General features: G+C 30.7%; 1 protein-coding gene across 1 annotated transcript; it reads left to right on the forward strand.

Moving 5' to 3' along the window:
* On the forward strand, positions 1-2,766 carry LOC115714761 (F-box/kelch-repeat protein OR23). The gene is made up of 2 exons (XM_030643517.2): positions 1-1,079; positions 2,254-2,766. The coding sequence occupies exons 1-2, from the start codon at positions 109-111 to the stop codon at positions 2,549-2,551; spliced, it is 1,269 nt and encodes a 422-aa protein (XP_030499377.2). The 5' UTR covers positions 1-108; the 3' UTR covers positions 2,552-2,766.
* Positions 2,767-24,470: the final 21,704 nt, after the last annotated feature.

The raw sequence follows: 24,470 nt of genomic DNA on the forward strand, positions 1-24,470 counted from the left end.
AGTATAGGGGTATTATAGCAAAAAAGAACCTTTTCAATAAAGCCATTAACCGACTCTCATTTTCCGTTAATTAATAACTGAAAAAAAAATACACTCTGAAATTTCAGAATGAACCAAATTCTTCTTCCTTCTTCTTCTTCTTCTTCACTGATTAACCAAACCCTAACCCTAAATCTAATCCCAGGTCTCCCCAACGACATCGGAGCTTTGATCCTCTCCTTCATCTCATACTCTCACCATGGCCGTCTCAAATCCATCTGCAAGTCGTGGAAGCTTTTTCTCTCTTCGAAGGCCTTAATTTCACTTCGCCATAGCCACGGAAGCCGTTCTCTTTCTCACCTTCTATGTATATTCTCACAAGATCCTTCCGTGGCTTCTCCTTACCTCTTCGATCTTCAAAATCTCGCTTGGTGTCCTCTCCCTCCTATGCCTTGTAACCCTCACGTTTACGGGCTTTGTAATTTCACTTCCGTTGCGATCGGTCCTTTCCTTTATGTTATCGGTGGTTCGGTTTTTGATACTCGTTCGTTCCCGTTGGATCGTCCGTCGCCGTCTTCGGCTGCTTTTAGGTTTGATTTTTGTACTTGGAAATGGGAACGGATTTCGCCGATGATTTCTCCGAGAGGGAGTTTTGCGTGTGTGGCGGTTCCGAATTCGGATAGGATTTTGGTCGCCGGTGGTGGTTCGCGGCATAAGTTGTTCGCCGCTGCTGGGAGTAGGATTAGCTCTGTTGAAATGTATGATGTGAAGAGAGATGAGTGGGTTTCGCTTGATGGATTACCGAGTTTTCGAGCGGGTTGTGTTGGATTCTTTGTTGAAGATGGGGAAGAGAATAGTGAGTTTTGGGTAGTTGGTGGGTATGGTGAATCGAGAACGATTTCGGGGATGTTTCCTGTTGATGAGTACTGTAGAGATGCTGTGGTTATGGAAATGAAGAATGGAAATGATGGAAAGTGGCGGGAGATTGGGGATGTTTGGAAAATTGGAGAGAGGATTAGGCTTGGGAAGATTGTTGTTGTTGAAGATAAGGATCATAGATGCTCTGGTGTTTACATGCTTGATGGGATTGACATTCTCAGGTTCTCAATTCAATATCTGATTGCTTTTATGTTTGAGATTTTGCTTTTAATTTCGTTTACTATTGTCTGCCATAGTTATTGCATGAATTTAGTAATTTTGAGTTATTTAGCTTTAGCAAATTTCTTAGTTTTAACTTTTGGGAATTTCAATATGAACATTTATAGCCTTATTCTAGTTAGCCATATTGTTAATTTTAAGTGAAACGTAGAAGATAAACATTTACATACATGAAACCGAAAATACTACTACTCAATTTAGCATGCTTTAATGAAATGTTGCTGTTTGACTGATTGATGTCCTGGTGATTATATGCTTCATGGGTGGATGGAATTGCAACGGCTTAGTGGTGATTTCTTAGCTTTGCATAAGGAGTGTGCATTTTCTGTTACAGGGCAGAGGAAAGTGTATCATTTAGCTGTAGAAAGACCATTTTTTTTATGTATGAAAAGAGTAATGATATGTGGTGCACACGCACACACGTGGAAAATCTACTTCTAACTATTGACACCCATTGAATTCTTAGAATCTCCAATTCCTGGTTTGGTTACTTTTCTGTGCCCACAGTTTGTACAAAAATCCTCTGTGCACAATCTTATCAAGTTCATCCTGAAACATAGCTTTTTTTTGGGACTAATCTAAAAAAATCTTACTTGGTTAGGTAGTCGTTATGGCCATAGTTTGCTCCTATGAGGTCCCTGGTTCAGTTATCTATTTTCTTTTTCTTTTTCAAGAAGTACAGAAAAAAAAGGGTCTCATTTTGCTCGGCTTAAGTTATTCCTACTTAGGTCCGAATGAAGTAGAGAAATATGAATTTTGTGATGCCAAGGAGCTCATTGTCAGCATTAAATATTGGACCCTAATAAAAAAAAAGCTTTGGAGTGAAGAAAGCATGCAAAACATCTCCCCCTGTATTTCTGTTGCAGCTTTAGTGTTGAAATTTTCTAACTATGTCACTATGCTACATTTTGGGTCGGTAACTAACATACATGGAACAAAGAAACGATATAATAACATTTTTAAATTTTAAAGTATCATGATAACTTTATGCTTGGAAACACGAGTCATTGTCCACAGTTCTACACGATTAAATTGATTACAGTTACTTCTAATGTTTCTTAACTTGATGGATTTCTCTGTTGCTTGTTTGCTTATTATTGTGTTTATACATTGCAGATACGACATGGATTCAAATCGTTGGCAGGAGGAGTCACATGTCCCGAAAGAGGAGCGGTGCACCTTATCATCAATAGGTTTCGTTGCGTTGGACGGTGAGTTGCTCGTAATTACAGTTAAGAAGGGTGTTGAGTCAGGAGAGAACCGAAGATGTTTACGACAGCATAAGAAAGGCAGAAGTTTGTACATTCAAATATACAATCCGAAGAGGAAGACATGGAGAAGTCTAACTACCAAATCACCTTTCGTAAACAAATTGGATTTTAGTAATGCAGTTATGTGCAACATTCGTATGTGAAATAATTCTTCTTGTATTAATTGATTGCGTATGCAGTTAGTTGTGTTGGTTTTTTTCTGTATAGAAAATGATTGCTTTGCTTTTATAGAAATGATTTGTATAGATATGATCATAAATATATCTCTACCTATATAGAAGCTACTTCTGGACATTTCTGTAATATTGTGAATATTTACTAATTGATGAAAATAAAATTAGTCGATATTGCTTTATAATTTTGATTAATTGAGTTGTGTGGTGCAAATAGAGCTCTTTAAAATTTTATAAGATCTAAATAATTATAACATATATGCATGAACATGAAAAAAAAAATGACTTAAAATTTATTTCGAATACAGAAACAAATAAAAGTATATCGATGCATCATTTTGAAGAGATTATTTATAAGAAGTTGCATTGTATAATTTTATATAAATACGCTCACCTCCGGTAGTGTTAATTCATGGATATATTTACAACACGTACACACAATATAATAATGTATTATTTGATAAATATTAATTAATTATATTTATCAAAATATGATATATGATATAAAAATATGATATATAATCCAATTCAATATAATATAATACAATACGATCTAATACGGCGTTCCAAACGAGCCCCAAAACTATATTGGATGTTTAAATTTGGATATTTATATATGTTTGATTTTCGATTGTGAAGTTTTAACCAACCTTGCAAAGTCACTATATAATTTTTCGAACATTCAGTCTTTCTTTTGATTCCATGTTTTTTTTCTTATTAAAGACTTATTCTTTCTTTTCTTTTTTTCCTTCAAACTTTTGGCTTATTTTATTTCTCTTAATTTTTTGTTCCATATTTTGATTTATTTATCTTCTCTTTGATTTCATACATATATATATATATATTTCAAATTTTATTCTACTTAATTATTCTACTTTGGTTTAGTCTTAATTAGTACTATATTGACTATAGCTAATTCCCTGGCTCCATAATTACTAGCTAATTAAATATTACTAGCAAATTAATCATTAATATATTTTCATGTGATTAAAACCATGTATGTATACTCAAAGTCCAAAATATAGTAGTTACTCTTATTAAAATTGTACTTCTTCTCTACATTACAATAATTTTTTACGTTATACCCACGACTTACCCAAGTGGTTCGAGAGTCTTGGGCAAAAAATTAAAATTGAGCTTTTTATTAAAAAAAAAAAATATATCAATTAATATTACATAAATTCAGTTTTGAAAAAAAAAATATATTTCATAAATTTTAAACTAGGCAAAATTTTAAAATCATGTGTATTGGGACCACAAAGTTTTATCAGTTTTTTTAAGTGCATATTTATTGTTATGAACATTTATTACATGTATACTATACATTATTAAAAAAAATATTCATTATATTTTATATAAAAGGGATGATAAAAAAATGAGACTTTTTAATATGAAATTTTTACATGAAAAATCTATTTTACACAATTTATTACAAAATTACTCATACACGTCTATGTCTACATTTTTACTTACAAAGTTAGTTTTATTACACAAATACCACTTAGTCATCATTCCATCCATCATCAATCAAATCCTACTCTCTTCCATCTCTTTTTTCATTTTCTATCAATCAATCCATCGTTTCACTCTCTTTTTTTTATTCTTTTCTTTTTATTTTTAATTTTATTTCAGTTTTTAATTTTATTTCAGTTTTTAATTTTTTATTTTTAATTTTATTTTCAGTTTTTAATTTTTAATTTTTTTTCCATAACAATTCTTCTTTTCTTTTTATTTTTAATTTTATTGCAGTTTTTAATTTTTTATTTTTGATTTTATTTCAGTTTTTAATTTTTAATTTTTAATTTTATTTTCAGTTTTTAATTTTTAATTTTTTTTCCATAACAATTCTTCTTTTATTTTTATTTTTAATTTTTAATTGTAAAGCTAGTTTCTTATATATTGTTGCTTAGGTCTAGGATTGACTTCTATCAATCAAGGGAGAACTATATATATATACATATATGATATGCACACGTAGTGAAGATTTTTGAGACGTACACAATGATATTATTGTCAACATATATAGTAGATATTAGGAAATTAGGTATACCAATACCAACAGCACCACGATTCTAAGATTTTATTTTTGAAATATCTCAAAATCAGTCTAATATTATTTGTACAAATTAAAAACGCGCATGTTAGTGTGTCTAATTAAGTCAATAAAAATCACTATTGAAAGAGTGATGAACATATATAGCATTGCTATTGAAAAAACTGATGATATACAACATTCACGTGCAACAATATTAGAGAATAGTGTGCATTCATTGTCAACGTTTCTGGGAAAAAAGCTAATGTTGGTGCTGATGTTCGAACCGAGGTTTGTTTTCGGTTTCTTTTTGGTTTTCTCCCATATTTGAAATTTTACACCTTCTGTATGTATTTTTTTAATATGTTTTTTATCTAGTTGTTTCCTGTCCATTTTTATATCATCAATGGGTAACAATGAGATTTATCATGGATGTTGATGTTCAAAGAGTTTTTCCTGTATTTTAGTTTGTATACAGTTGTTTTGTAGTTTTATTATAGTTTTGCTACTTGCATATGTTATTTCACTATAAAATTAATAGGCAACTATTTGCACAAAACTTACTATGTATAACTACTATTTCTTAGTCCCCATCAAATTAAATTCTTGCATAATATATAAACTATCATAAAACGATAATGCAACTATAAGGCAACTATTTGCACTTGCATACAGTTATTTTGTAGTTTTATTATAGTTTTGCTACTTGCATATGTTATTTCACTATAAAATTAATATGCAACTATTTGCACAAAACTTACTATGTATAACTACTATTTCTTAGTCCCCATCAAATTAAATTCTTGCATGATATATAAACTATCATAAAACGATAATGCAACTATAAGGCAACCAAAACAAAAAATAAATCAAAATGTAACTGTATATAACGTAGATGTATTATTCATGAGGTTTTTTTAAAAATTTTCACATCATACATTGTTTTGAATTTGGTGGGAGGTCCAGATCTGTTTGTTACAGATCTACATTTCATGAATCTAGATTTCGATTGTTTTGATCGAATAAAACAGAAAACAAATGTGTAATTTCAGTTTCTTCACAGTTTTTCTGATTTTTTTTTCGTCATTTTCAGTTTAGATCATTGCAGGTATTCTTTTCCAGTTGATTTTGCCAGAATTAATAGTTGTATTTTTCTCGTTTTGGTTTCATTTTGGTTACTTTGCGGTTTTGAAACGAGCGCGTATTTTCATCTTCATGGTTCGCTCTGTACAGCTGAAGGCTTAGTGCATGTGGTATTTTTGTAAATATTTGTATGTGGACTGTATAAATGTTTAATGGGCGGGCCCAAAGTATTTTTGTAATTTTTTTTCCTTTTTTGTATTTTTTTGTTTTTTTTCCCTTTTAATATAAGGGGCCTTATACAAGGGCTGAAATCGTCATATACCTTACATTATTTTTTTTCTACATCATTAAAATATTTTATTAATTAAAATATAAGATAAAAGAATAAAAAAAGAATTAATTAATTATTAATTGAGTTACTTAATCAAAAATGACTCAAACCCATATGCTGATATAATTTAATCATGATTTGTGAATAAATTAAATTAGATTAATTGTCAATCAAATTACGTTTGCGTTTGAAAATCACAGATTAATTACTTGATACTGGATATAGTCTATACGTAATTACTATCATAGTATAAGATGTTTTTGCATGTCAAATAATTAAGAATTACATATAAAATTGTATTTTTATGTTTGATATATATATATATTTAATTGGGTCAATAATATATATATATCTCTATAATTTGTTCATTGATATACATAATTATTAGGTCAATATTGCTACTCTTACATTTATATTTATGATTTATGAAGGTATAATTATTTTATAAAAGCAAATTTATAAGTGCTTTGTATTAATAATATTGATTACTGATTAGTATTACAAAATTATCTTTTATCACATAACCTAATATATATTTTTAATGATGTAACTAATAAATATACATTGTATTACATATATTAACTAAATAATTATTATTATCATTTGAAATACTACGTCGTATTGTTATTATATACTATTGACATCTATTATTTTAAAATGCTAAGCCCCGCATTATTAAGGATTACAAATATTTTAATTTAATAATTATTTGTAACTGAAGAAGTAATATGTTACTGAATTAGAATTTTACTGAAAATGAACATTAATTGTTTAATAATAAATTATGATAAGATTTTTTTTTTCTTTTTTTAAAAACAACTCTACAAATTAAATATAAATAAGTAATAAGTAATTCAAATATTGATCGACAAATTTAATAACTACACAGAAATAATTAAAGACTACAATTAGCAAGGGTGCGTCGTTGGTGGAGCTGGAGGCCGATGATGATGTCTTATGTTTGCGCCGGCCGGTGAAACTCTTTGGTTGATTTATGGTCTGGTCGGGTTAGGCGATGGAGGCTTGTTTGCCCCTCTTTGAAGTGATGACATGATCAATATATTATCTTGATGATTATGGAGTTGTTGTAGTACTCTACCACCTTCAATGGGATTAACATTAAAACTCATGATCACATAAAGAATAATGATCAAAACAATCATAATCATTTTGTAATTTCTTGACCTAAAATAATAATAATATTGACTACTCATCATCTCTATTAGTAATATTGCTTGAATATGTGGAGACAAAGATGGATGAGATTTTGAGCTAGGTAGTGAATATATATAATTAATGGTACAATATTAATTATAGTGTTATAAATGTGAAGAACTCAACATGGAGTTAAGGGCTTTTTATACCACTAACTATAATACTTTGGTATGTTTGTCTTTTCAATATAATAAAAAGTTTGGTTTGTTGACCGTTGACTATAATATATGTGTATATGTGTATTTTTAAAAGAGCGCGGTTTTGAAATTTAATTTTGAAAGGGTCATCAAGAAAAAGTAATTTAACTCGGTTTTACAAATTGAATAAATATATACACCCTAAGATTTAATTCAATGAGAAATTTGATTTTCTATACTTACACATACTTAATATTTTTTTTTTAAAACACATAACATTTAATATTTGTGGGATATGACATATTTTAGAATATCCCTAAAATACCCCCATTTTCATTACCGCCTCCCCACTCTCTTCTTCTCTCTTTGTTATAAAAAAAAATAAATAAAAAAAAAAATTAAAGTGGGCATCGGGCCCTACATCGGGCCCATCGGGCCAGTCCTATAAAATGAAAAAAATTAAAAAAAATAAAGTGGGCATCTGACCATCGGGCCCTACATCGGGCCCATCGGACCAGTCCTATAAATAGAAAAAAATTTAAAAAAATCCAAAATGGGCATCTGACAATCGGGCCGACCATCGGGCCCTACATCGGGCCCATCGGGCCATTTCTATAAATAGAAAAAAAAATTAAAAAATCCAAAATGGGCATCAGACCATCGGGCCCTACATCGGGCCATGCATCGGACCATCGGGCCATGCATCGGGCCTTCATCTTCAAGCTCATATCAAACCAGAAAATCGGATTTTCTTGCCCAGAAAGATCACAGACCCTAGATCTACTCCATTGTAACGTCCCCGCTTCAAGCCTCCATTGGGTTCTTACACCCACGGAATGAATGGCTCTTATACACGAGTACGGCACTCTTGCTGCTTCATGGACTGACGACTGGCCCTGCAGACCAACACGAGTGTTTCCAGCATGCTTTGTCCTCACTCGCACGCTCCCTAGGAAAACTTCCCAGGAGGTCACCCATCCTAAAATTGCTCCAAGTCAAGCACGCTTAACCGTGGAGTTCTTTCATGATGGGCTACCGAAAGCAAGATGCACCTTGTTGATATAGGTAGTACCAATCAATCCATTTAAGCTCTCCTCAACTGTGTAGTCCCATACCTACACAGTCTCAGAATCATCCCACTTGACCTTCCCCAGGCGATGTGGGATTGCACAGCTTACCCGGTATTTCCCCTTACGGATCACGAGACTACTGACTGTCACAATCACCCCCCCTTACGGGGTCCGACGTCCTCGTCGACCACACTTCCGGCTGGGCCAAGGCTCTGATACCATTTGTAACGTCCCCGCTTCAAGCCTCCATTGGGTTCTTACACCCACGGAATGAATGGCTCTTATACACGAGTACGGCACTCTTGCTGCTTCATGGACTGACGACTGGCCCTGCAGACCAACACGAGTGTTTCCAGCATGCTTTGTCCTCACTCGCACGCTCCCTAGGAAAACTTCCCAGGAGGTCACCCATCCTAAAATTGCTCCAAGTCAAGCACGCTTAACCGTGGAGTTCTTTCATGATGGGCTACCGAAAACAAGATGCACCTTGTTGATATAGGTAGTACCAATCAATCCATTTAAGCTCTCCTCAACTGTGTAGTCCCATACCTACACAGTCTCAGAATCATCCCACTTGACCTTCCCCAGGCGATGTGGGATTGCACAGCTTACCCGGTATTTCCCCTTACGGATCACGAGACTACTGACTGTCACATCCATCCAACCCTAGATCTAATCAAGAATGCACATATCCAACCTAAATCTATCAACTAACAACATTTTCACCATAATCAATAAGAAAAAAAAATTAAAAAACCGAAAGGGGAAAGGCTCGTCGCGTGCTCAATGGATGGGTTCCCTCCGTGGGGTGGTGGGTTCGGTGGGTTCTTCGTTCGAGTGGGGAATCGTGCGTGGTGGTGCAATTTCAAACGCTAGAGAGAGAGAGAGAGAGAGAGAGAGAGAGAGAGAGAGAGAGAGAGAGAGAGAGAGAGAGAGAGAGAGAGAGAGAGAGAGAGAGAGAGAGAGAGAGAGAGAGAGAGAGAGAGAGAGAGAGAGAGAGAGAGAGAGAGAGAGAGAGTCAGTTTAGAAATGAGGGGGGTAAAATTGAGTTTAAGTAAAAGTTATCCCATTTTACAAATTATGTATAGTTTTAGATTAGGATACCAATTTTAATCCCTAATATGCATATAATTTCAAATTTCCCAATTCATATTAGTTTGAGTTAACATGTATATATATGTATGAACGTTTGCCTCCAATTTTTCTTATATTAGAAAATAGTCAAATAAATTATAATATCCCATAACGTAATAGTGCCATGCATGCATAGTACATGCATATATATATATATATCTCATATTTAAATTTTAAATCAATTAAGATATAATTTTTTCTACATTCTCAATGTATATGGTAGTATATATATTTTGTAAAATTGTTGTTGATGTTCAATGAACACTAATAAAAAATTATTTAGCGATGTTATTACTTTAAAATATTATATCACTATAAATAGAGAATACACCCTTGTATTCTTTTCATTATATATACTCCGTACCTACAAATTATTAGAAGGAGCATAACTATGATAATAAACACACATTGTATATATGTGACTATATATCGATAGTATTAATAATTATAAAAATTATACAGGAAGGAGAGACATATATACATTAAAGAAATAGGGTAATTAGCATTTTTTTTCTAATCGAACTTTGACATATACTAAATTGTGTCCTCTTAACTTTTTTGACCGTTCAAAATTCTCACTAAACTATTGAGATTGTTAGATTTAAAGACTTTTGTCTAATTTTAATAAAAAAAATTCTAACATGGTTGAAAGTTCAGGAGGCATGATTTAGTACATATTAAAGTCTGAGGGACATGATCATTTGGTAGATATCAAAGTTTGGGGAGTATGGTTTAGTACATAAACAATCACTGAAACAGTAAAATTGAATGAAATTAGTACAAAAGTCCTTAAATCTAACAATCTCAATAGTTCAGGGGAAATTTTTAACGACCAAAAAATTTCAGAGAGCATGATTTGGTACTTGTCAAAATTCGGAGGGAAAAATTCCTAATTAACCAAAGAAAAATTTGTATGCACCCTCCTAAAAGGGTGATGCAATCCCTAAGGGGCTGTTTGGTATGCAATATTGGGAGATGTGGAAATGTGAATCTGAAAGTTTACTGTGTTTGGTTAGGTTTTTAATATTTTAATGTTAATTGGCTAAGTAAAAGTGGTGGGCTTTAGTTTGGCTGGCAAGGAAAATCCAATGAAAATGTGATTTTCACTTAACTTGCAATTGATTTTTCAATACTACTGGTAGTTTGATACAAATTTTTGCATTTTAAAATTATTTTTTTTTTATACATGAATACTAATGTATATAAAAATATTTAAAATATGAAGTAATTCTCCTAAAATTAAAAAAAAATGATATATGAAGTATTTTCCTTATTTTTTTTTATATTTTATATTATAAAATGTATTATCAATTTGTATGTAAATATTTTACTTTTTATAATCATTTATTATTGTTAATTTTTTTTTTATAAAATTATATGAAAAATAATAAATAAAATTATTTTGAACACTTAGATAGAAAAAAAATATTGAATTATTAGTATTTTACAAAAAAAATTGTTATTGTAAAAAAAAGTTGTCACATTCCAATATCAACCAAACACGGTATTAATGTTGCTTTCATTGGTTTATCATTTCCTTCATCACTCTCCAATTAATGTTAAACCTATTCTCATAAAATAGAACCTGCATACCAAACAACCCCTAACTATTTTTGTATTCAAGAGATAATTTTTTAGTTTAAATTTTTTCATGATCGTGTACGTTGTAATCATTTAAAATATTCTGCAAAATTTATTGAGAGATTAAAAAAAAAACTCTAAATAGTATATTATTTCTTACTTTTATGCTCCATTATTTGGGTGTGTGAGTCATGATTAGTATTTATAAATATATATGTATAAATAATTATTTATATTGAAACTAAAGTTTAATTTTATGATAGTTAGTAGTTGTTAGAATGCAAAGGTGTATGATTAAGGTAGTAGAATCGGTAAGTGTATGATAAGATGCATGAGGTATTCCATCTCAAAATTAATTGGCAGGAGTAGTTCGTGCATCTTATATATGGTATTTAGTTTTAACACATTATCAATGTGAGATTCTCTAACAGTAGTCTTGTAATTCGTAACGGAAAATACTGGATAAGCTATGCAATCTCACACCACTTAGAGAAGGTTAATAATAACGAAGGAATATCTTTGACTAGAATAGTAGTTTCTAGACATGAAGTTGCTCATGTTAAACAGATTCTAGGTGTGTGGATGAAAAAGTCTAAAAAATATTATACTAATGAGGATTCGGATATTATGAAATTATGCAATAAAGTTTTAAGTGATAATGAGGCGTAAGCAGGGCATGCATGTGCTTTGTGAGTTGGTCCATTTAGGTGAGGGAGGGGAAGTTCCTCCCGAACCTGATGGATAAGATTCTCTGTTAGAATGTCCGAGAGATAGGTGGAACACCGATAAAGAGAATATCATCAAGGTCATGTTCGATTACTGTTGGAACAACTTGTGATTTCAGAAAAATATTGGTGCGATCCAATCTCACAGTGAGAGATGCAGAAAGTGAATATGAGCAAACAGATTCCATGACTGAGCTGTTTGATTCAGAGGTGGAGGAGTTGTTGTCATGTGAAGCCATGGGTGAGAGGAGTCAGTGGCGATTGATACCATGTAAAGCTTTGCAATGCCAATAGAAACATAGAGAGGTGACTCGACTCATTAATTCATAATAAGAAAATAGGAACTGTTTGTTTCTTGAAAATTAAGTTTATTTAGGGGTTGGTGTGCTTTCTTGGTATCTGGTAGGATTGTTGTTGCATTGCATGCATGCTTGAAATCGTTTGTCGTTTGATGTGGATATTCAGAGTTGTTCCAGCCACCATATATATATGTATATATTCACATTATTTGAATCTACAGCTTTCATCTCAATGATATATATGAGTCTTTTTGGGCTACTGTAGTACTATCTCATCAGATTTCAATCAATCAATCGGTGTTAATTTGAATGGAGATTTGAATTAATAGTACTGTTTGGATGTTGGAGGAAAGAGTTGAAAAGCAGTAAGGATTTTAAAGTCCGTTGACAATAATTAATTAGATGTTTGTGATATAATAAAATTAAAATATAGCTAGCTAGCTAGGGAGCATATATAATAAGGTTAATTTAATTCCTTCCCCAAGGGGATATGATCATTGCCTAGGATGATATATACATACTTACAATTCTTACTTACTAAAATATAATATATATAAATATATATAATTCGGAGTGCAAATTAGAAGAGATATTAACTATGATGATGATCATGATGATACATATAAACACACTTTATATTTCATATTGTAAATTTGTAATAATTAGGCATAAAAAAAATTATAATAATTTTTTTTATTGATCATAGCAAGGAGAGAGATATACATTACAACTATTATTCAAAATGAAATTAATAAATAAAATAAGTAATTAATAAAACAACAGAAACTAGCAAAATAATCAAAATGAGATTACTTTATTTCCCCATAAATATATGTAAATATATATATATATTTAATAATGAGATGTAGTGGATGGTGGCCTCTTTGGGTTGGGACCAGGAGTTTGGCTGTCCAAAAGTACTCTTCCACCTTCAACGGCCATAATTAAACTACCCATAATCAACACACTAATCACCACAAACAATACAATTTTCCTACTAATTATTATCATGTTATGCCTCATAATTAATATTATTCAATAAATTATAGCTAGCTAGGGTTAATTATATAATTAAATAATTATAGACAATATTATAGCTATAGCTAGGGATTAAATATACTAGTAATAATACTGGAATGAAGAATTAGTTATAATGCAAATGGTTTATATAGTAACTATTAGGGTTGAAATTCAATATATTTTCCAAGAAAATTGTACGTATATATATATATGATCTGACTTTGAAACGAATACTACACTTGACTTTTTTCTTTTTTTCTTTGCTAATATATTCTTTTACGATCAAAATTAATTTGTGATGACTCTTGACTTATATTTGTACATGTAAAATGGTAAAATGTTTGAAAATTGAATAAGATTAAGATATATATATATATATTTATGGAAAGAAGAATTCAATTATAATTATCAGCTCGATCGATCTGTATTTATATTTATATATATATATGCGTGTTGCATGCATATTTTACCATTTGAATTACTCTAACTAATTACAAAGAACCTCTTTCGATCATGTAATTAATGAATTGGCCGTGTGCATGCATATATATTCAATTTATATATATATTTTATCGATTTTAATTCATTTTACATCAAAATAAAAGAATTAATATTATTTTGATCAATTTATCATGTATATATCAACGTATAATAAGGGTGTATTTGACCTTTTGACTTTGTGTGGGTGTGATAATTAATATATTTATACTTGGGGAATAAGAATATTGAATTACGTATACAAATTTATATGTGTGACACTGTAACTGCATGCACACGTTAATTTAGTTATTTGAATTAGTGAAATTATTATATAGTCTTAAGTATATATATATATACATATTATATAATAGCGTATGGAATTAGTTGTTAAACTTCTCATTTACGGTTTTTGGATTGTGAATGACATGGTTCTATATATAATATGTTAACAAGACTCATTCTGATTCTCAGATTGGGTGAGTCTTAGCAAAATAAAAACTATATATTAGATTATTTTATTTAAAAAATATGTAATATTTTTAAAAACTACTAAAAAAATATATATATACTTTTAAAGGGAAAATATTTTTTTTTTGAGTCTCTGGATTGAGTGTGGGCCCTTAAGCACAAGCTTAGTCCGTCTTGATTCAAACCCAACCATGATGGTAATAAACTTATATAATTTATTTTTGAAGTCTTCAAGAATTTTGAATTTTTTTTTTTAAAAAAAATTGGTAATAATAAACCATGTAACCCCAAATCTTAGCTTTAATAACATTAACATACACAATTTATGTTTAGTAAAACAAAGGGTTTGGAGGATTTAAGAATCAAATGATGATCTTATTAATTTAAAACTTTGTAAATATAGTCCAAATAAATATTGCTCACATGTAAAATAGGATATTTGCAGTATAAATATATTTTATGTTTTTAATTTTATATATTTATATACTATATGTTTTTTTTAACGAATTAAATCGCATAAGTTAGTTTTTTATTAATTCTGTCACTAAGTGTTGACTAGACTCAACAATGCTAATGTAAATATATTATTATTAGTCCACCTTATATTTTACATTAAACTTTATAATTAAATCATTTTTAAATTGAAAAAAAATAAGATGCACTTATTTAATTAATAAAATAACAAAAGCAAAAGCATAATCAAACAATCAATATATTATCAATGTCTCTTACTCCTCCCTTTTCTTTTGCTTGGACGTTCTAGTAAATCTTCAATACCATCATCTCAGAGTTTAGGTTATTAAAAAAATGAACACAAATAACTCAACACAAATAAAAAATTATCACAAAACTAAATATTGATTAAAAAAAAATAGATCACAATTCACAGCAAATATTCCAAATAATTTTAGATGAGATTTATTTTTCAAACAAAGTAAAAATCAAGAATCAAGAAAAAAAAAAGACTAATCTGTCAAGATTAATTAAGTAATAATAATTTATCTAATTCCTTGTAACACTTCTGCTTCAAGCTTCCATTAGGTTCTTACATTCACGGAATGATGACTCTTATGCACTTGTATGCCACTTTGACTGCTTCAACTGCTTCCTAGACTGACAACTGGCCCTACAGATCAATATTACCCCAGGTCAAGCACGCACAGTAAAGTTATTTCATGATAGACTACCATAAAACAAGATGCACATTACTAATATAAGTAGTACCAATCAATTCATTTATAGTCCCATACCTACATAGTCTCAGAATCATCACACTTGATCTTTCTCAAGCGATGTGAGATTACACAACACTTACCCAATGTTTCCTTTTATGGATCACGAAACTACTGACTGCCACAATTACCCCACCTGACGGGGTCTGACATTCTCGTCGATCACACTTCTGGCTAGGTCAAGACTCTAATACGTACCATTTGTAATGCCCCCCGCTTTAAGCCTCTATTAGGTCTTTACACTCACGAAATGATGACTCTTATACACGTGTGTTGACTGAGGTTTTCGACAACCGATTTAATAATATATAAGAAAGTTGTAGGCCGAAGTTTAATGCATGAGATTTTTACGTGGTTGGGGCATTAATGAGCCTTAGTCCACGAGCCTTTTTTATTTATGAGAGTATTTATTACAGAGAATGTTCTTGGTAGTTTTTTCTCTCTTTGATTCTTCTGAAATCCAGAATTCTCGACCCCCGTCTTAATGTGTTTGGGGGGTATTTATAGTGCTTTTCAGGGGTGATCCCTAGAACCGTACTTCTAGACTTTCTGTGTATTTTCAGTAGGGGCACACATTCCCAGCAGATATAAAATGGGAAATACATGGCCTATATCCTAGGTACCTTAGGGGTTAGGTGGATATAATCATTTATCCTTTCTTGACTGATGTGATCCCTCATAAAGTAGCCGTCACTAGGCTTATTAATCATAGCGTAATAGCTGCAGAAGAGGGGTTACGCCGTCAGACTTAATGCTTATGGCAGTTTCAATACGTCTTCTCCCATGCGGCATTAAATGCGAGGTGACTGTTCAAGTGGGGTTTGGTACCTCCCGGAGGTGCTTTACCATAGCTCTATCCTCTGGGAGTACGTGGACCCCTCATATCTTCTTCGGGAGGTATTTTCTTGTTGATACTCTTGATCTAAAAAAGACTTAGTCAAATTTTCTCAGAACCATTGTAATGACCGCTCTAGTAATGTGGATCAGTAAAGGCAATTAGCACTAATTTGTATTATTTTATTATTATTTGTGAATTAATTTTAATGTGGACCCCAGTATTTAGAAATAAATATTAGAGTTATAATTTCTCAATTCCGGAGATTTTATTAAACTCTAGGGGTATTATTTAGCTTATATGTGAAATATGTTAATTTTGTAATTTTGCTCGGCGATAACGGGAAATGCGATGGATGGCTAGATAATCACATGAGTAAGTTTAGAACCCTATTTCATAGTGGGGAATATTTTAGAAAAAATAAATTATCGGGATTGAGCGGGGTTATGGAGTTTGACCATTTTACCCCTAGCTTAAGAAATACCCAAGCTTTAAGTTTAAGGGGCATTTTAGTCATTTACCTTTAAGTTGATTAGGTGGCTGCCTAAGTGGATGGCACATGGCACTTAGATTTCTTAAGGGAATTAATTAATTATCTCTCCTTTTCATTTGAAATAAAATTAAGGAATTGGAGTGAAAAACTAACCTAGAACTCTCTTTCTCTCTTCCTCTCTTTCGGCTGAGCAAAACCAGGGCAAGGGCAACCCTTTTTTCTTCCCAATTCTCTGTGATTGAGCTGGGAATTTAAGGAGGAGCATGTAACGTCCCCGCTTCAAGCCTCCATTGGGTCCTTACACCCACGGAATAAATGGCTCTTATACACGAGTACGCCACTCTGGCTGCTTCCTGGATCGATGACTGACCCTACAGACCAACACGAGTGTTTTCAGCGTGCTTTGTCCTCACTCACACGAATCCTGGGAAAACTTCCCAGGAGGTCACCCATCCTTGAAATTGCTCCAGGCCAAGCACGCTTAACTCTGGAGTTCTTTCGAGATGGGCTACCGAAAAACAAGATGCACCTTGTTGATATAGGTAGTACCAATCAATCCATTTAAGCTCTCTTCAACTGTGTAGTCCCATACCTACACAGTCTCAGAATCATCCCACTTGACCTTCCCCAGGCGGTGTGGGATTGTACAGCTTACCCGGTATTTCCCCTTACGGATCACGGGGTCCGACGTCCTCGTCGACCACACTTCCGGCTGGGTCAAGGCTCTGATACCATTTGTAACGTCCCCGCTTCAAGCCTCCATTGGGTCCTTACACCCACGGAATAAATGGCTCTTATACACGAGTACGCCACTCTGGCTGCTTCCTGGATCGATGACTGACCCTACAGACCAACACGAGTGTTTTCAGCGTGCTTTGTCCTCACTCACACGCATCCTGGGAAAACTTCCCAGGAGGTCACCCATCCTTGAAATTGCTCCAGGCCAAGCACGCTTAACTCTGGAGTTCTTTCGAGATGGGCTACCGAAAAATAAGATGCACCTTGTTGATATAGGTAGTACCAATCAATCCGTTTAAGCTCTCTTCAACTGTGTAGTCCCATACCTACACAGTCTCAGAATCATCCCACTTGACCTTCCCCAGGCGGTGTGGGATTGTACAGCTTACCCGGTATTTCCCCTTACGGATCACGGGACTATTGACTGTCACAGAGCAACCAAAGGTAACCCTAGAATATTGGTTTCATGTTTTTTTTAAGTTTTTACCTTAGTTTGAACTTGTGGTTTTGTGTTTTAATGACTGTTATGGTTTGAGATGATTAGGGAGTGAATTCTAGGCTTAGTTTGAATTGATTAAAGGTTATAGCAGCTAGTTTGGTTGGTTGATTTAGGTTTTGTGTTAATTTGAGCATAAAACCTTTAACTTTGGTCTTTAATGGCAAGTTGAGTTTCTTTGGGCTATTCTGTGAAATTCTGGTTGGAAATAGTTGTTTATACATTGTACAGGTATACTAGAAAGTTTGGTGAGGTTTGGGATTGAATTGAACTAAGGGGGATAATTTTTGGTTCCCAGCAGTAGAACCGGAATTCCGGTTCTGGGTGGTCTGTACCAACCGGTCGACCGGTTGGTGACCCAGAACCGGGATGCCGGTTGGGAACCGGTCTGCCTGTTGGGGGATTTTCCAGAACCCTAGTTTTGGCCAATTTTGAGATATTTAGGGTATTGCCATGAGGTTTATCGATATGGAAACTTTTAGTTTCAAGTTTTAAGTCCCGGAAAGTGATTTAGCGAGTCACTCATCTGTATTACTATTATTGTGATTAGGGCATCCATCTAGCATGTGAATTCCGTTCAGGTCGGCCAGCACACTTGAATTCGGAAAACAGGTAAGAACTGTGTATAATGTGTGATATGAATATTCGAATGTATGTATGTGTTAATATATATATATACATGCTTATTTGTTGTGATTCATACACTACCAACACTTGTACGGTTGTGGTACAAAGTGCATTGGTAAAGTGTATGATGTTTGGAAGTACATCATGGTGTTACCAGCACTTGTACGGAAAGGTACGAGGTGTCCGTGGTACAACACTTAACGGTACTCAAGGTGCGGTCCATACCCTACCTACACTAGTACGATGGTATACTGAGTGCATGAGGTACATGGTACATGGTCGTATCCTAGTTAGAACGTTCATACTCATCTGTTAAGCTCTGTAAATAGGTGTATGGGCGCCTATTTACAGGTCGGAAATTATATGATGTGTTATATGCATTTCTTACTGAGTCTGTTGACTCACAGTTTCTACTTTCATGTGTAGGTAAAGGAAAGGCTCTGACTGAACAGGAGTGAACCCGAGCTCAGATGGGATTGTACATGTCAAGCGGCGCGACCTGGAGTGTTCGGTCTCGGGACATCTGGGATTTATATTTTGAAAGTCGCTGTGCGACCTGGAAGTTATGTATTTTGAAATGTAAAGTTTAAACAGTAATTTTTTTTAAAAGTTTGAAATCGGGATCCCGGGATTTGTAAATATTATATTATATTACAAAGTTTAATATTTAAAGCAAAAGTTTTAATTTGACACGTTTTTCAAGAAACTTCTTTGATTAGCAAAGATTGCACAATAATTGTAAAAGCACTGTAGCGTGCCTTAGCATTAGGGCGTTACAATCATATTTCTCAACTCCACGTGTCGCAGTCGCACTGGTCCACGTATTTTGGGCAAAATTAAGAGCAACAACGTGTATGTCACTTTGACTGCTTCATGGACTGACGACAGGCCTTACAGACCAATGCAAGTGCTTCTAGCGTATACTTTGTCTCTACTTGCACGCTTCTTGAGAAAAATTTTCAAAAAATTACTTATAGTGAATTTTTGTTGGTGATGTCCATACATGGTGACATGAACGAGTTATATATACAGTACTACGAGAGATATAAGTGCTCTTTTTTAAAAATATACATTATTAGTTACAGTGTTTAATTAACAATTAACATAATCAATTCATAATTTTTTTTATATGTTGTGATTATAATATCCATCTGTCGTATCTTTTAAAAAAGTTACAATATGTGTACTACGTGTTATCAAAATTCAAAAATACTTTTATTCAAAACAAAATTTATTTTATTTGATTTGTTGATTTTTGTTTTATAAATAACATTTTAGCCGAGAACTGTAAATTAAATTATAAACTTAACAGTACACAAACAAAAAAAAAAAAGAAGCATATATCAACACTAATAATGCTAGACACATATTTAATTAAATTATATATATTTTTAATATTTTGAGATATATATAATTAGTTTTTCAAAAAAAAAAAATGGAATTCTATATGATTATTAATATTGATTAATAATTTTATAAACGTTATTGTACAAAACAAATGAAATTAAAAAATATATATATACAACGACTCAACCTTTTTAATTTTTTTTTTTCAGTAAATAAAATTCTCATGAGAATAACATATTAATTTCAATTTTAATGTCAACTTTTTATTCTGTCCAAACAAAAAATTTCTGAGAGATAATTAACATTATTTCAGTATCAATGTCAGCTTTGGACCAGTACTGTTAACAGAAAGAAACGATCAATTATTCTTTAATAATAAATTGGTTACAAATAGACAAGTCAACTGAATTTTTTTACATAACAACTATAAAAATAATGAAAGAATAATTATTTCTTCACAAGATGTATTTGAAGAAAAAAAAAGTAAAAAACACTACAACGATCAGCCTTTCTTATTGGGTTAATTTATGATGAATTAATTTCTTCATAGTGGAAAATGTTGACCCATCTATATATATACTCAGATTCTTTGGTCAAAATTAGCTTCATAATTCCCATCAAATGAAAAATAATTAGTTATTGAAAAGCCGAGCTCTTAGGTTGGATCGGTGGAGGTGGTGGTGATGGAGAATGTGCGAGTAGTTTACTACTCGTACTTCCAGCAAAGTTTCTTTCATCAAAAGATGCCGGCCTGGTTGGATTAGGCGAAGGTGGTTTATTACCACCTCTTTGTAAAGACGAAATCAATAAATTATTTAAATCTCTCTTCTGATTCAAAACTCGACCGCCTTCAATTAGATCAACACATAATAAGTTGATAATGGCCAAAGTGACCAAAACCACCATCACTTTTCTCATCACCATCATCAATAACTATATATATATATATAAATATTGTATTAGGTTGCTATAGAAATGTGTATAGCTTTTTGTACTTGAAGAATATTGTGTTTATATGTATAGAGAATAATTAATATTAGTGTTGATGATATGATGAGTTTATAAGGATGGAGAGGGGTATTTATAGTTTTTAGTGTGTGTTTGTGTGTGCGCGTAATAGCTTTTCTGTAAGACTTGGTTTTGGGTTTCAATACTATTAAGTTTGGTTGACCGTTGACTTTAGTTTATAAACTATGTGAATTGGTCATACACGATTTAACCCAAGACTTAAATTTTTTAACATATACTTAAAAATCAATGTAAGCATATAATAAGCGGACAACACCATTTTTGCGAATTATTTTTAATTATAATTTTACGGAATCTCGTAATTAAAAATATAAACCAACATGAAAATTAATTAACATATATATAATCGTACTAGTACGTACACTATAATGATTTTGTGAAAACAACGTAAAAATAAATATTTCTTGTATTTTTATTAAAAAAATAAAAGAAAAGTTCAAATCCATAACATTTTTGAAAAAACTGCAAATTTGTATGCATGCATGCAATTTGTTTTTTTTTTTTTCTTTGTATTCATAAAAATATTCTTAAATTAATTGAGTATTTTTTTTTGTATTTTGTTTTTAAGCTTATAGTGACATTTGGTTCTGTAACATTTGTTTGTAAAAACATTATTTTAGTAACACTTGATAAAAATTTCACTCTAGAATGAGTAAATGACCTTTTGATTAATAACATTTTCCTAAAATATCAAATTTGTATGTTTTATTATAAAACGTCACTAGTTTATAAATTTTAAATTTAATAATATTTAAAAAATAAGAATTTTTTCATTTTTACACTTTAATAAAATAATTTTTTTTTTCATTTTACAGAATTCTACACAAAAATTCATATAACAACTAACGGAACAACTTAAATTGTAACCAAAATCTGTATAGCAATACACATAGAAACCACCAGAGTAAACTCAAATAATATATGGAGTAATTCTATTAAAAAATATCACTAAAATATATAAAAATTGTAAAATGTGACAAAATAAGAAACTTAATGAGATTTTAAAATATAAATGAAAATACCTATTTTCTTTAACAATATAAAATAATGCTTTTACTTAACTTTTGAAATAAATAAATAAAGAAATAAATAAATTAGATGAAAAAAATGGCATTAATTTTACAGTTACATGCATGCAGGAGGTGTAGTCCAATTTAGGCAGTTTCTCTTCTCAGTGTCGATCGGTGCAGTCCAATTTGTCCATCTCATGACTACGGCTACTTAATTTTTAGCCATGGCATACCACACATCAAGCTTCCTTGGTCCACAGATCAGGCAGATGTGTCAATATATATAGTAATAATTAAAATCTAACAAAATCACTATTATTTTATAATATTATTGTGAATAGTTCCAACATTATTAATTTTTAATGAGCTCAAAAAATTTACAGGATCGACATAATATAACATCATATCCTGATGTGCCACGTGCTGTGATTATTGATTATCAATTTTCTATAAAACTTATTAATTAATCAAGTAATTAATTACCCATATATATATATCACTTATGGTATATGTTTGGAACAAATTAAGGTGTGCTTCATCCATAACGTATTTCTATATATACCAAGAATAAAAATATATATGCATGCAATATATATTACTAGGGAACTAAGCCGCGCTTCGCGCGGTATTGTTAAATATTTCTAATTTTTTTTATATATATTTTACTTTCTAGTGAGTGATAAAATCTAAAATATAATATATTTTTATGTATGTATGTATTATAAATAAATTAATTGTATTAAATTTAAAAACATAGTTTGCTATTTTTTAAAAAAAAAAATTAAACTCATAGTTTGTTATTTTTAAAATATATAAAAAGATAAAAATTTTATGATAAATATTATCGTTATTATTATTTAAAAAATATAATTTATTATGATTTTTTTATTGTATTTTTTATTTCAAAAATTCATAATTTAAGTAGTTATTAATATGTATACTATATAAGTAAAATATTATAAACCATGATCATTTGCTTTTTTTTAATGAAAATATAATAATTTGTTAATTCCTATTCTATTACCTTAATTTTTTTTTTCTTATTTCATTTAATTATTATTAGATGTTATTAATCAAAAAGATAATTAATTAAAACTCACACGTAAATATTTGAAAAGAAAGAAGAAGAAGGCCTTGATTAAGACGCCCAAACTTTTTTTTTCTTCAGATGGTACAACTATAAACCCAAACATATTTAAGTAAAATATATAATTTACAATAAGCATATCCATACTTTCAGTAGTTTCATGGCAATAATTTTTCATTAAAAAACCAACTTGATCAACATTATTATGATTTAGGTTGAACATATGTAGTGATGATAGAGACTGCAGCGAATCTAGATTAGAGCGGATCTAGATTAGAGATGAGAAGAAATGTGAGAAAAATATCACAATAGCAATTAGAGTATCAATTAACAAAAGAGAAAAAATAGCCTTAAGAGTATCAAGTTCTTTAGTACAAAACTTTATAACTCTAAAATAGTTGGCCAATAATGATTATTGTTAGTATATATACATATACATGAACAATAATATAAAGAGTCCAACATTTAATTTATTTTTAAGCAAATATTATGAGAATATAAAAAGATATAGTATAATAGATACATAATAATGCATATATTTATGTGTGGGAGTTATAAAATTATAAGACACTACCATAATGTATATATTTATGAGTGGGAGTTAGAAAAAGAAAATATTATATCATCATTTTTTTATTAATTATTAATAAATCTTAAAAATTAAAATTATTTAAAATAATTATAACATAGATAAATTAAAAAAAAAAAAACATGCCACATAAACTCTAAAATGCTTTTCTTTATATATTATACCACTTTTTTCTATTTATATGATAGTGGTTTAGTTAATAAATAAATATTAATAAATTTATAATTAATTAGAAAACTCTCAAGGACTATAGAATTACTATATTATTTGATGAAAATGATAATATCCATAATATTAGGTTAATATTGTTATATATATAAAATAGTAATTTTGTAAGTTTGTCAAACCTTGAGTAATAATTATATTGCCAATAACAATCTTAAAACTATTTCACTTTTTTTTTTATCTCAATTTTTTATCATTAATATTATTATAAATTACTAAATATTAATACTCATAAAGAATAATAATTGTCAAAATTACAAAAAAATAAAAATGGCATATAACTAATACTCATGTGCATATGTGCATTACTTACAATTCATATGTATGTGCACTACTTATTAAATTATTATAGGATAGATCATACTTTTCAATTTAAATTAATGTGCAATTATGTTACTTCTATAAATTAAGTGAGTTTACACATATTATAAATTATATTAGTGAAAAATTTGTAGAAAATTAGAATTAATTTAAAAATTAAACTACAAATTAAAAAAATTATAACATTAGAGCGTCATCTCGCTAACCCTATATATATAAATATATATAAACTATTGAAAGACTAAGAAGCATATATATTTATAGGGAGGACATATATATTTATAA

Source organism: Cannabis sativa, chromosome 4 (assembly GCF_029168945.1).
Source record: "Cannabis sativa cultivar Pink pepper isolate KNU-18-1 chromosome 4, ASM2916894v1, whole genome shotgun sequence".
Lineage (NCBI taxonomy): Eukaryota > Viridiplantae > Streptophyta > Magnoliopsida > Rosales > Cannabaceae > Cannabis > Cannabis sativa.

Coding starts and splice junctions, on each gene's coding strand:
- LOC115714761 (XM_030643517.2), top strand. CDS start 109: ATGAACCAAATTCTTCTTCCTTCTTCTTCTTCTTCTTCACTGATTAAC. Junction 1,080..2,253: donor GATGGGATTGACATTCTCAG/GTTCTCAATTCA, acceptor TATACATTGCAG/ATACGACATGGATTCAAATC.